The sequence below is a fragment of the Lotus japonicus genome, chromosome 2, assembly GCF_012489685.1.
Source record: "Lotus japonicus ecotype B-129 chromosome 2, LjGifu_v1.2".
Lineage (NCBI taxonomy): Eukaryota > Viridiplantae > Streptophyta > Magnoliopsida > Fabales > Fabaceae > Lotus > Lotus japonicus.
In genome coordinates, this window is record NC_080042.1 from 70,744,649 (window position 1) to 70,758,997 (window position 14,349).

General features: G+C 37.2%; 1 protein-coding gene and 1 non-coding gene across 2 annotated transcripts; both read left to right on the forward strand.

The window, feature by feature from the left end:
* The first annotated feature begins 155 nt into the window (after positions 1 to 155).
* Positions 156 to 1,744, forward strand: LOC130735623 (L10-interacting MYB domain-containing protein-like). Its single transcript, XM_057587549.1, has 2 exons — positions 156 to 782; positions 869 to 1,744. The coding sequence occupies exons 1-2, from the start codon at positions 459 to 461 to the stop codon at positions 1,427 to 1,429; spliced, it is 885 nt and encodes a 294-aa protein (XP_057443532.1). The 5' UTR covers positions 156 to 458; the 3' UTR covers positions 1,430 to 1,744.
* Positions 1,745 to 8,200: 6,456 nt separating this feature from the next.
* Positions 8,201 to 8,307, forward strand: LOC130741564 (small nucleolar RNA R71). The gene has a single exon (XR_009020456.1). It is a non-coding gene; the product is annotated as a small nucleolar RNA R71 (small nucleolar RNA).
* The last annotated feature ends 6,042 nt before the right edge of the window (positions 8,308 to 14,349 follow it).

A 14,349-nucleotide genomic window follows, 5' to 3' on the forward strand; every position in this document is an offset into this window, starting at 1 on the left:
CGTTCATATGGGTGCAGTGGGTGGAGCATTATTTTTGTTCATATGGGTGCTTGAAAATTCTATGATTACTTTTTCGTGCTATCTCTACTGCTGCTGAATTTTGCCTATTGCTACTTAGGAGTGCGCGTGAGTGGTTTTTGTTCTGCAACTGAATTTTTCCTATTGCTACTTAGGAGTGTGCGTGAGTGGTTTTTGCCTATTGCTACTTAGCATTATTTTTGCCTATTGCTTTGGATAGATACTGGGTATTATATATTGGATATATATTGGATTGGAGGGGTTTATTTATTGCTGGTTATGTTCTTTGATTGGTACCATACGGATTGTTCTTGATTTTTCTTTCCCTCCCCCTGTATCTTTCTTGCAACTGGTTTATTCTTGTTACTGATCTTGTATTTTTCTATTTTCTTTTATTCTTTCTCCTCTTGTATACTTACTTGTGAAGGAATTTGTAATAGATGGCAAGTAACGCTGATAATGTTGACTCCAAGTTATGGCCTAAATTAGTTGTTAAGGAATTCATAGATATTATGGTTGATGAAGTGACAAATGGAAATATGCCAAATGGTGTATTTAATACTAGAACGTGGACTTCCATGACCACTAAGTTAAATTTCAAAGCAAAGAGTTCTTATAAAAAAGAACAACTGAAGGCAAAGATGCATAGGTTGCGAGCTTTGTATCGCGAATTCTCTGCACTTGTGAATCACACTGGATTTGGGTGGGATCCTGAAACCAACACTGTCACCGCAAGTGAGGAAGTTTGGAAAGATTATATTCGGGTATGTATGTAATCAACATCGGATTTATTGTTCACTTTATTTATTAATATTTTTAGTGAATTAACTTATTACTTATATTATTTTAGGTGCATGATAAAGCTGCTCAGTTTCAAAGGAGAGGTCTTGACCATTATAACTTACTGGGAATTATATTTAACAAAAATACTGCAACGGGAGTTCTTCACCATTCATCTACCCAAGACCCACCCAACACAGATGAAGAAATTGAGCTTGAAAATCAATACCGCAACAATGGGGTTCATGTTAACCTTGATAATGATAGTTCTAATGATGATGTTCAAGAATTGGAGCGCATTACTCGTAGTGGAAAGCGCCAAATTCAAGAGAAAGAGGGAAAATCTAAGAAAAGTACTAGAACAATGCAAATGGGAGATGCACTAGCAGCATGGGCTGATGCATCCAAGGCAAGGGCTGAAAGGTATAGGGGTCATAGTATGGAGGCCATTTCGTCCATTGTAACGCCTGATTATTCAATTACTAAGTGTGTGACTGCACTTGAAGGAATTGAAGGCATCTCAGTGGATACCTATATGAAAGCTTGTGAAAAGTTTAAGGAGGCTGAATATAGAGAGATGTTTCTTGCTATGTCCGCTGAAATGAGACATGCATGGCTTCATAGACTTTAGGGGTGGAACTTTAATTTGCTTATCTTGTGTTTGTTAGGAGATATACTCCTTAAGTACTTTATTTAATGTCTTTGTGTTGAATTTGAATGCGCTGGATATTTTCTTATTTTTATGTTATTGAGTGTGTTGGATATTTTACTATGGTTGTAATGTGATGGATTTTTAATTATATATGATTATTAAATGTGCTGGATGTTTTGTTATGATTTAGTTATTGAGATTTTGTTATATAAATTAAATGGCAGGTTATTTCCATTATGGATATTGATGGAGATTCTTCAGGTTCAAGTGATGATGAAATGGCAGAGATGCTAATGATTAATATGGTTTATGATTATTACCAGAATCATTTGAATAAAACAGTGGTGAATGATTCTAAATTGTCTGGTCGTGAATTTGTTAATGGAATATTGAATGGATCAGGAACAGTTTGCTTTGATTTATTTCGAATGAGGAAGCCATGCTTTGTTAGATTCTGTAATGAATTGAGGGAGAAAAACTACTTAAGTGACTCAAGGGATGTGTTTGTTGATGAAAAAGTTGCAATGTTCTTATTCATTCTTGGTCATGGTGTTCGGCACAGAGTTGTTGCAAATCGCTTTCAGCATTCAACGCAAACAGTTTCAGTTTCAAGTTGTTTGATAATGTCACAATGTCTTCTTTTTATTAAAGAATACAAATATGAAGTCAATTTAAGTCTCAAAATCTCATAAAAGAAAACAACACAATCAAACAAGTTCTTAATTTTTTAGTTTTCAAAACAGGTTTTCAAAATGATTTTACCAAACAAGTTCTCTGTTTTTTCATTTTAAAAATCAGTTTCCAAAATTAGAATTATCAAACAAGTTTTTTCTCCGATCTCTCCCTAAAAACAGTTTCCAAAAATTGATTTATAAAACAGTTTTGAGAACTCTTTTTAAAAAGGGTTATCAAACAGGCCCTAAATCACTGCTTTTCTTTTTTTTTTATAATATTCTTTATTTTGGTAAAAAACATCTTGTGCTTATAAGATATGTGATTCATGATAATTAAGATAGGAGTGTCAGTCAATGTACTTCTCATTAGAATGAGTTTTACCAAACTCACAACTTATGTTAGAGGAAGAAATCAATTTGTTTTCTCACTTATTTTATTTTACTAAATCCCCCATTTTATTTTTTATAATATTTATTTTTCGGAAAAATATTTAAAGATTTATTGACGCAGTAGTCACGTGTTAATTCATGATAATTAAGATAGAAGTGTAAGTCAATGTACTTCTAATTAGGACAAGTTTTACCAAAATCACAACTTTAGTCTGAGGAAGAAAACAATTTATTTTCTCCCCTTTTTATTTTACTAAATCATCCATTTTTCATTAAATAGGGATGAAAATGAGTATCAGTAATAACCAACGCTAACTTTTTTTTGATAAGCCATAACCAACTCTAACTAATGTGAGATAAATGCGAGTGCAGTCCTATCGTAACAATCTTTCCTCAAATCTAGCCCTCAAAGGTGAGTGTGCGTGCGTACGCCCACGTTAGTTTCAGTTCACACGCCCTCACACTCAGAAATATGTGTATATTAAAAATAATGTGATGAGGCTGATGCTCTTCCCAAGCCTTTTTTTAGTGTTGTCCAGCAGACAATTTTGGGAGGTTTCGGGTCGCCAAAGTCGGTTTTGTCGGATGAAAAACACCACGCAGACAGGACTGCCACCGTCCGTTCACTTCTTTAAATCTGTCAGGTCTCTGTTGGTCAATCTGCAAGTTTACAGAATCTACCCGGTTTTAATTTATCGAACCACAGGGAATTGGTATGCGAATTCAGTTTAAGCCTCGAGTTCACGGTAGGAAAGCGAGTAAAATTCAGTTTTAAGGTTGATTGTTTAGGTGATTAATTAACAAGCAATTGAAATATAAGTGTGTGAAGAACAATGGTGAGCATGCCTTGGGTTCTTGCTTAACTAATTCAGTTTTAGTCAACCTATTCTATCCCCAAAACTCTGAGTCTCTCCTTGATGCTCTAGCCTAATCAATCATCTATCTATGCCTCGCATAGACAATCCTCTCAAGTCAAAAGATAGGCACAATTCCTTGATAACCTAAACATTTGCTAAAGGCACTAAGCATGCAATTCAGGCCAACAAACCCCAACCCTTCCTCTATTCCTAGTAGCAAGCATAGAAGGGGTAATCCCACAACAAGTCCCTAATCTATAACAAACTTTCGTTCTATTATAGAAAAGCATGAAGCTAGTTCGCGATCAAGCTTGAAACATAAAGCATGGATATGTGATTCAAGGGTTTACTCAGAGGATTCATGAATAGAAATATGAATTAAGATTAAAACATCATAAGTCTTACAAAGAACCCAAAGCAAAAGGGGTTTAGCCAAGCATGGCTATAGAACCCATACAAGAAAGAAAGGATAAAACCTGGAACATGGACTTGGAGAAAGCTTCTCCTCAAGCTCCAGAGCCTAACCCTACTTCTAACTTATTTAGGAATGTATATAAATGACAAAAGTTACAAAAGAAATGATAAAAAGCCTATTTATAGGCAAACAGGTCGAGTCTGGGCGCTCAGGCGCCAATTAAGCATGCCTGAGCGCATATTCCAAGTGGAAAAAGTAGCTTCTGGAGGTAATTGGCGCTCAGGCGCTCAACAGGAGCGCTCAGGCGCCAATTCCTCTCTAGCATGATGTAAACAACGAACCAATTAGCGCTCAGGCGCTCAACACGAGCGCCTGAGCGCTCTCTACATGCTAGAAAGCCTCTTGACCTTCTTCTTCTTTTTTTTGAGAGCAAAGAAAATTTTATTGATCATTGAAATAAATCATGAGAACAATCCTCTCATGTAGATATAGAAAAAGACAATACAAGAAAAAGAATCCCTAACCAAGCCGCCAAACCTAAAGGCCCTAGATGTCCCGAGAGCTATTTTGGGAATAAAAGCGACTCATGAGAGAGCCTCGTTAAAACCTCCCTAGGAAAAACCCAGTGGGAAAAACCCTAAGGAGGAAAAAGAGTACTCAATCAAAAGCAAAGACCCAAAATATAGACACTTAACAATTGTTGGCAATCATCCTCCCTCTACTGACAGAAGCAGCTAACACAAATCCAATCTAACTTTACACTGAAATAATAATTCCCACCACTAAGGAACCTTGGCTAAAGTTACTGTGAAATTCAGCACAAATGCCAGGGACAAAATCTAATTGCATAACTTACTTATACAACCAGCAAGTCTTCACAAATTTATTACCAGACCATGTGCCTTTGACCATTTTAACTCCCCTTTAAGCCTCCCTTCAATTTTCCAAGCCTTTTGACCTTCTTTCTTCATCAGTTTTCAGACCTAGCTGCTTGGGAACAAAGCAAGGAAAATATCTAGGATTTCCAAGAGTTTATTAGCACAAAAGACCCTCAATTCAAATAGAAAAGACATGCAAGTCCTAAACTTACTTAAAATGCAAGAATGGTCCCTATAAAACTATAAAATTACCAAAACAAAGTAAAAACACAAATAAAGATAAAAATGCATGAGAATGCATGAAACACTACATGAGACTCAACAAAAAGACTCAAAACTAACTAAGAAATGACCCTAAAAACACTACTAAAATAGGGTCATCACACCACTATACTCAACGACAGCTCGCCCTCGAGCGTAAACAACACTCGCTTGCCCTCAAGCGCAAGAAATGCTCCCAACAAGTGCCCAATAACGAGTACTTATCACAAAACCGGAGGATTTAGCAACCACAACAATACACAACAATCCACTTCATGCAACTTTTAGATAAATGAGAGTGTAGATTCCATCATGAGAAACATATAGATCTAAATTCCTAGGATGAGATATATATTAAGTGCACTGAGCACACAAGTAGTTCATAGGTTCTGGATATCATTCACTCAAGAGCAACAGAGATCAAACATGCCCAAATTCAAAGAGACTTCACAAGGGTTGAAATGTTGGCTAGGTGAAGTACAAGGTGGTTGGTCCCTAAGGAAGACTAGGCTTCATAACTATTGAGTGTGGTCCAATCACATAACCCCGAAGCTTTCATCAACAAACTTTACAAGCACCAGTCTCTTGACCCCTTTCTCAACTTTCTTTTCTTTTCTTTTTTGCACTCCATCTTTGATTAGGAGTTCTTTTCTTTTTCTTTTTCTTCTTTTTCAATATTTTTCACTTGGGGCAAGAGACTATTTCACAAATTATTCAGCTCCACAACAATTCAAGGACCATCACTCCCCAAAATCCAACCTATCATCCATCCCAATCATTTTAGCTAACAAAGAAATCTTCAATAGGCTCAAAAGGGACAACTAGGGACAAAAGTTCAAGCCAACAAACTCTGAAGCTCAAAAACCTACAGGTCTCAAGAATTGTGCAAGTATCACAAAGCATGCAAAGAGTGAAATCAATACAGAACCAAGAAGTACAAGTGAGTGAGGATCCTACAGGGAAATTTTATGGTGAAGGGTCAAAGATGGACCCTTATGGACTCACACAAACTCTATCCTTAAGAAACACTCAGAAGACCGAAGTCTCCTCCTCTCTTCCCCAAAAAAATGCAATCACTCATCCCCAAAAGACAACACAAGTATTCACAAAAAAAATTTCAAAACCAGCACAAGTAAGAGAGTATAACTACGGGCAAAAACATGTGAGTATAGGGAAGTAAAGACCCAAAAATGACTCTAACAAAACAATGCATGATTAAAAGAAAAATAACAGCTACAAAAGAAAAATATGCAAAAATGCATGAGCTTAACTAAGGGAAAAAGTCGACCTCCTTTACAAGTTACCATGGAGGCCTTAGACACACCTCCTACTCCAGAATTCAGGCTCTCATTCCCTGCAAAATGCAACAAACAAACAAGCAAAAGAAAAAAAGACTTGAGTTGTCTCCCAAGCAGCCCTAAGTTATAGTCCTAGGTGGACTCTCCTTCCTTTGGTGTTAGGAAGGAAATTCCTAACCATCAATCTTTCTTCCACATGTGCAAGGTAGGAACCTTGCAGAAAACCTTTGGAACAATTCCTCCCAAGAGAGGGTATCATCTAAACCATCGTACCAAATCCTTGCTCCCCCCTTCAAGGAGTGAGGGAAGAGCTTAATATTGAGCTCATTACTAGTCACACCTTCCATCTTTACAAGGTGACTAGCTTGAATAAATCGGGCCATGTGGGCTTGGAAATTCTCATCTTTCGACCCCCCATACTTGTTTTCACTAACAAGCTTGATGAGAGTTTGGCTAAGCTCAACATCTTTTTCACTTACCTTGGGGGTCTCTCCTGAAGACCTGGACAAGCTGTTGATCATATCACAAACAAAATCATCATTAAGGTTAGTTTGCAAAGTAGGATTAAAAACCGAAAACTTTACCTTGTCCTTACCAACTCGGAGAATGAGCCGACCCTTATCAACATCAATCTTAGCCCTACCAGTGGCTAAGAAGGGTCGGCCTAGAATGAGAGGAATCTTTGCATCCTCTTCCATGTCCAACACCACAAAGTCCACGGGGAACACATACTTGTCCACCTTCACCATCACATCCTCAACAATCCCATATGGTTTTTTTAGGGATCTATCCGCCATTTGTAAGGAGAGAATGGTCGGGGTGACCTCTCCTAAGTTCAACCTTCTAAACATGCTAAGCGGCATCAAGTTGATGCTCGCTCCCAAATCGCACAATGGTTCAACAACAGTCAACCCCTCAATCTCCACTGGGATAGTAAAACTCCCAGGATCACTTCTCTTCTTAGGCATTTTTCTTTGCAAAATGGCACTACACTCCTCAGTCATCATGATAGTTTCATCAACCTCACTCAACTTCCTTCTTTTACTTAGGATATCCTTCATGAACTTAGCGTAGATTGGCATTTGCTCCAAGGCTTCAGAAAAATGAATATTGATGTGAAGTTTCTTAAAAAACTCCAAAAACTTGGAAAACTGTTTATCCAGATTTTTCCTAACCAAAGCCTTGGGGAATGGAATCTTGCTGAGTTCAGCAGAAGGAGTACTCACAACTCTAGCTTTCCCCGGTTCACTCACTCTCTTCTCCATGACACCCTCATCTTTTTGCTCTACTTTCTCATTTTTCTCTCCCTCAACTTGTTTTTTTGACTCATGTAACACTCTCCCACTCCTAGTGGTAACAACAGCAGAATTTTCATGTTTAGACAAAATTAAAGAATCGGGAGAAAACTTACCTTAAGGTATCTCGGCCATTTGCTTGGCCAGCTGGCCAATTTGACTTTCCAAGTTCTCTATAGCCACCTCTTGGTTCTTATAGTTGTTCTTCATGCGGTTGATGCAGCTCTCCAATAGCTCCTCTAAGCTCTTCTTGCCACCATCATTTTCACCAACTTGCTCTTGGACTTGTTGAGAAAGTCCGGAGCTTTGACCTCGGAAACCTTGATTAGGCATGGTACAAAAATCAATAACATGAGGCCCTCCAATAGCCACACACTCCACTTTGGCTACTGTAGCACCGACCAAATTGGTCACCTTTATGTGATTTTGAATCTCCGCTATTCGTTCGGAGAGTTGCATGTTGGAGGCCAAGAGCTTGTCATAAGCTTCAACTTCAAACATACTCCTTCGGGTTTGGTGATCATTTTTAGAGTTCATGGTTCTCGCTGCCATCTTTTCTATCAAGTCATACCCCGTTTGTGGGGGAAGAGCATCGAACTCCCCATTAGAAGCCGCGTCCAAACCAAACCTCCAAGAGTATTGTAGACCATCATAAAACGTTGCAACCAATTCAGCTTGGGTGAGAATGTGTTGAGGGCATTTCCTCAAGAGCTTCTTGAAGCGCTCCCAAGCTTCATAGAGATTCTCTTCAGCGGTTTGCACAAAAGTCATGATGTCTTTTTTCAGCTTCCTCAAAAGAGCTCTTGGGAAAAACCTTGTTGTGAATTTTTCTGCTAGGTCTTCCCAAGTAGTGATACTCCCTTGAGGTTGTGAATTCAGCCATTCCTCCGCTGCATCCTTCAAAGAAAATGGAAACAAGCCCAACCGAATTGCATCCGCCGGAACATTGTTCACCCGATAAGTGTTGCAATTCCGGATGAACCTCTCCATGTGAGCGTGAGGGTCTTCCAGGGCACCTCCACCATATTGGCTTTGGCTCACCAACTTGATGAATGCCGGTCTCAACTCAAAGTTTCCAACTCCCTCGGGAAAAACAATGCTCCCGGGATAGTCATAACTCATAGTAGCTGAAGTGAGTTCCCGAAGAGACCGGTTAACATTCTCAACTTCTTGTTCTCATAACCGGAGGGTGATCCCCTCTTGGATTCTTGCCTCAATATGGGCTTGCATTTCCTCCTCCGTCATTCGGCCACCCATGATGGTGTCTTCTGTGAGCCTAACCTGAAAGTGTGACACTAAAACAGAGAAAGATTAGTAGCACCAATTCTAGACAAAGATAAAAACAAAACAAAAAATAAAACCACAAACTATAACTTAAACCAAAAAAACACAAACAATTCCCTGGCAACGGCGCCAAAAACTTGTTGGTTAATCTGCAAGTGTACAGAATCTACCCGGTTTTAATTTATCGAACCACAGGGAATTGGTATGCGAATTCAGTTTAAGCCTCGAGTTCACGGCAGGAAAGCGAGTAAAATTCAGTTTTAAGGTTGATTGTTTAGGTGATTAATTAACAAGCAATTGAAATATAAGTGTGTGAAGAACAATGGTGAGCATGCCTTGGGTTCTTGCTTAACTGATTCAGTTTTAGTCAACCTATTCTATCCACAAAACTCTGAGTCTCTCCTTGATGCTCTAGCCTAATCAATCATCTATCGATGTCTCGCATAGACAATCCTCTTTGGAGTTACTTAGGCCAACTTTGGGCCTGTTGGATCAGATCGAACTCTCATGTTGAGAAAGTTTTATCTAAGAGCAGAAAAAAAAGGTGGGGAGAGAAGGAAGAAAACAAAAGATATTGAAGAGCTTTATCTGAAAAAGAAAGGTAAAGGTGCAAAGGTGAAGAAAAAATAAGAGGAAGGAGGAGATTTACAGAAAAATTGTCATTGGTGGAAAACGAGGATGAGCTGACAATACCATCCTTCGAAGCAAAGGAGGATGTAGTGGAATATGTGGAAGAAAGTACAAGGAGGGTTTGGGAAATAGGAAAGAAAGTGGGGTTAAGACACAGGTCCGATGATTTTGCAATTAGAGGGCTGATTAAACAATTTTCAGAGCAATAATCACTTCAATTGCTGGGTAATGGTGAAAGGATTGGATTGCAATGTTAACAAAAAAAACAGAAGACAATGCCAAAGCCAGCAAACACAAAACACAAAAACACCAAGACAACAGATATCCAACCAAAACAGCGAAAACCACATAAATACGAAATAAAATGCAAAAAAACAATGACATGAAATCAAGCAAGACCTACCAAACCCTTAGAGCCTCCATAAACTCACTAGCCTCAAGTATGACAAAACCAATACGCTCTGATTGGAACGTATCTATATCACGCACAACGAAGGCAGAGCTAGCACTGTCACCAGCACAACGCATGAAACTAATGGAGGGGGCGACTCCTAAACAAAATTTCTGAAGTCCTTTATATAAATAGTCGAAAATAAATGGTTCACTCCATTATAAAATGGATAGCAGAGGGACCAGAAACACTTTCAAACTGAAGTCACAAAAGACATAAAACAAGCATAAAGATAGACAACATCACAATAAAAATCTCGACATAGCTGCGAAAGAGGTTGACTATGCATCCCCTCGATTAATTGTTTAATAATCTATGGTTTATCTTCTCTACCTGCAGATCCATATCCTTCTACTAGATCAAACTTTCCTGATATATACACACCTCATTTTATTTTAAGGTATTTTTGACACGTCGAAGACATGTCTGTTCATGATAATTAAGAGATGAGTATCAGTCAATGTACTTTTGATTAAGACGAGTTTTACCCAAAACATACTTTTATTAGGACATGTTTTACCAAATTCATGACTTTTTGACTGAGGAAGAAAGGGGTTTCTTATTTTTTCACTTATTTTATTTTACTAAATCACTCATTGTAGTTGTACTAGTATAAAAAAAAATCACCCTTTTCTTTTTCATAATATCTTTTTTGGAAAAAAATCTTTTATTAAGATATTTTTACATGAGGGAGACATTCCGTTCATTGATAATTATTAATTAAGACAGGAGTATTAGTCAATATGCTTATGATTTGGACAAGTTTTACTAGATTCGCAGTTTTTTTTTTTTATTAAATGAAGAAAACAACTTTTAATTTTCTTTTTACTAAATCACCCATTTCCTTTCCTATAATGTCATTTTTTGGTGGGAGACTTGCAGTTCATGATATCACTACAAGAGAAATGCTAATACCTACTGTCAAAATCCGCTGATAAACCCTAAAAGCGATTGATAATGTAGCTTTACTGACAGAAAATTGATGGTCAAAAAGCCATTGTATTGGCCTTGTTGGAAAGTATTACCGACGATTTCTAAAAAACCATTGCTAATTCACTAACGACTTTGACCGTTAGTAGTAGACTAGATTGGACGGAAAAAATCACTTAGCAAGAGAAAATCCCATTTAATTCTTTGTGTCGTTCGTTTTTTTTTATAAGTAAAGAAATGCATTAATGGGAGTACAAGGGGTACTCAACCCATAATACAACAAAGAGAGTCTAGAAGGAAAAATAAAAACAAACACCAAACCTCAACAGCTACCCCAGCAGATACCTGATACAGTAAAAGCCACAAACAACCCAATTTCGTTGCCTAAACTGATACTCAAAACCAATATCCATGGACTCAACACTGCAAGGCCAGTGACATTACAGTTCCTTCAAACAAATAATGGGGTAAGAAGACCATTCAAATAAAGAACAGCTAAGCCTTCCAGTCTTATGCTTTATCCAAATCCATGATCTCCATTTAATCACTTCCATAATTGTAGGAATATCCAGCACCCCATTCCTAAAAATAAGTTCGTTCCTCATCAACCAAATTGACCACACCACCGCCAACCAAATTGAATCAGCACCTCTCTGTTGTTTCTGATCCCCGCCAAAATGAAATTGCAATAACTGGTCTCTGGGATTTCTTGGCAGGACCGTACAGATACCCAACCACCGATAGCACTCCCGCCAAATATCCAAAGAAATTGGGCAAGAGAACAAAAGGTGAGCAGTTGATTCCACCTCAAAAGAGCACAGCTTACAAATCGTTTCTTCTTGAGTCTGTAAAACCTTGCGCTTCCTCAAGTTCAAGAGGCAAGGAATTCTATCCAGTAAGAGCCTCCACGAAAAAGCCTTCACATTGGATGGTGTAATTGATTTCCAAACCCGGGCAAAAATTTGATCAGGAGGTAATAACATCGGTGCCTGCAAAAAAGAATAAAATGAGTTAACTGTAAAACCACCATCTGTGCCTGGGAGCCAACACCACTTATCAGTCACCCCCTCCATAAGACTTTGTGTCGTTCGTGACAATACATCAACACCATTAATCTTAAGAAAAAAATATCAATGTTCCCAATCAACCCAAAACATATGTATTTTGTAACACGCCATTTTTCTTTCGTTATTTGGTTATTTAGTATTTTATTTTAATTACTATTATGCTATATGGTAATTTGATGAATTATGTGATTTTATTAGATAATTAAGTGATTATGTGATATATGGAGTGAGTAAATTATTTAAATTATATATGAGTGATATATGTGATTATTATTTAAATCTTATGTGATATAACGTAAGATTTAGATAAATAAGGTTGTTAGGTTTTAGTGTGAGTAATTGAGAGTGAGGTCCATTAGTATGACTATTTAATGGATAGGAGTGAAATAGAAAAAATGTAAATCAGAATTTGAGAATTGGAGAAGTTAGCAGACAGAGAGAACACGTGAAAAGCAAGAAGGAGAGGAGAAAAGAGAAGAAAACCTAGAATTTGATCTTCAAGAGGTAAGGGTTCGGATTCATGTTCTATGGATTAGTATGATAGTGGGTAATGATAGTAAGCATGAAATAGTTAGGGTTTGATTTTAAGATGAATTTTGGGGGTAGAAGATAGGCGCGCATTATGCACGGGAAATTTACGAGCTCTTGAACCCTATTTCTAGCTGTGTTAATGGCCGAATTTGAAGAAGCAGTCTTTATCAAAGTTGTAGCCCTGTCTGTTATAAAACTTTTTCCGCTGGTTTCACGTCATTCCGACGTCTGTAGCTCAAGTTAGATGCGTTTTAGTGAAGATAGGTTAAGCGGTCTCGTTTCTCACGAACTGCTGTTAGTGTTAGATTTTACCTGAATTTTGTACTTAGAATTTAGAGTTGAAAATTTACATGGATTTACAAAACGTGTATAGGAAAACATGATAAAAATATTGGATTGTTCTGAGTATATTTGAGGTATTTAAAAATTCGCCTAGGTTGTTGTACAGTTTATAACCGTTTTGAATAAAATGAGTCCTTTTAGATGCAAATGTTGTTTTCGAAAAAAGATTTGGTGCGCGCGCATGGTGATGCGCAAGGCGCGGTGGCGCGTGGCCATGGCGAGGGAGGTGGCGCATGTAGGTAGTGGTGCGCATGGTAGCGCGCGCATGAGGGGATGGTGCAGGGAGATGACGAGTTTTTGGGAAAAATTAGGAAGAATCCAGTTTTTGTATAATAGTTGCAGAACTTGTTATATATGAATTATATTTAATTTACATCTGTTTAATAGTTCATTATATGATGTTATTTCTGAATTGATATTATGTGTTAAGTTGTTAAGTTACTGTGATTGCATGTTGTGTGATTGATAACATGTAAGTGTGTGTTTTGTGAAATTGGAGATGATTTGAATTGTTGAGCTGGTGATGATGTGATGAATATGCTAAAATAATTAAGACTTGGAGATGGTCTGAATATGCATATGTTAGTTGAGTTTTGCACAATACATTGCATAGTTGTCAAGAGGCAATGTTTGCTAGTTCTCGTGGAGACTAGTGACTTGTCCCAAAACTTGAGTGGTTTTGAAGCCTAGAGCGAGGGCTTTATTGGTGGTTATCTGTCTGGAGTGGACGCGGTGATACCGCTAAGGATAACAACTTTGGTACCAAAGACATTTGCACGGGTCTCACTTGAGTCATATGTGTTAGGGAGTTCTTGATGCTAATTAATGATAATTGTGATATTTTTTTGAGATTTGATGTTGTGGTAATTGGAGACAATAATATTTGCTTACTTGATGCTATGAATTATGGAGTATCGTCATAACCGTGAGATTGATTGATTATATTAAATTACATAATTTATTATTTGTTAGTGTAGTGTGAAGAATTTATGTGGAACATAGATAAACTTTTACATTATTTATTATTATGCTTATTCATATGATATGAGTTCTCACCCTTCCGTTGGAATGATGTTCTATGCGACATCGCTCAGGTACCGAGGATAGTTGAGCTTCTCGCGAGGGTTAGTTGGAGGAGCTAGTCTTTCATTTATGGTTTAGTTAGGGGAGTCATGCTCTGTTATGTAACACGGGGAAACACTTAGTTTTGTACCTTGATGTTAAGAGTTATTTTATGAACTTTATTTATTTATTTTTTGATTATGTTTTATTTTGAAGATGAATAAATTCGTTGTGCTATGCATATGATGTTATGACATTAAAGTTGTAAATTTATATATTTATTATGAGCATGACATGTGTTTTGATTTAAGTTTCTGATGAATAAGTGTGACACCGTGTTATGCATTTTACTCTGATTTATGCTATAATATTTATACGGGGTTTAGAGGGTGTTACATATTTATTATTTAGATATTTATCAAATAGTGCAAAATAGTTAATAGATTACAAATTGTTGCCTACTTATAATTTTCACAATTTGACAAATACATTATTAATAAAATAATAATTATTTTATGATTGTTTGGAAACAAA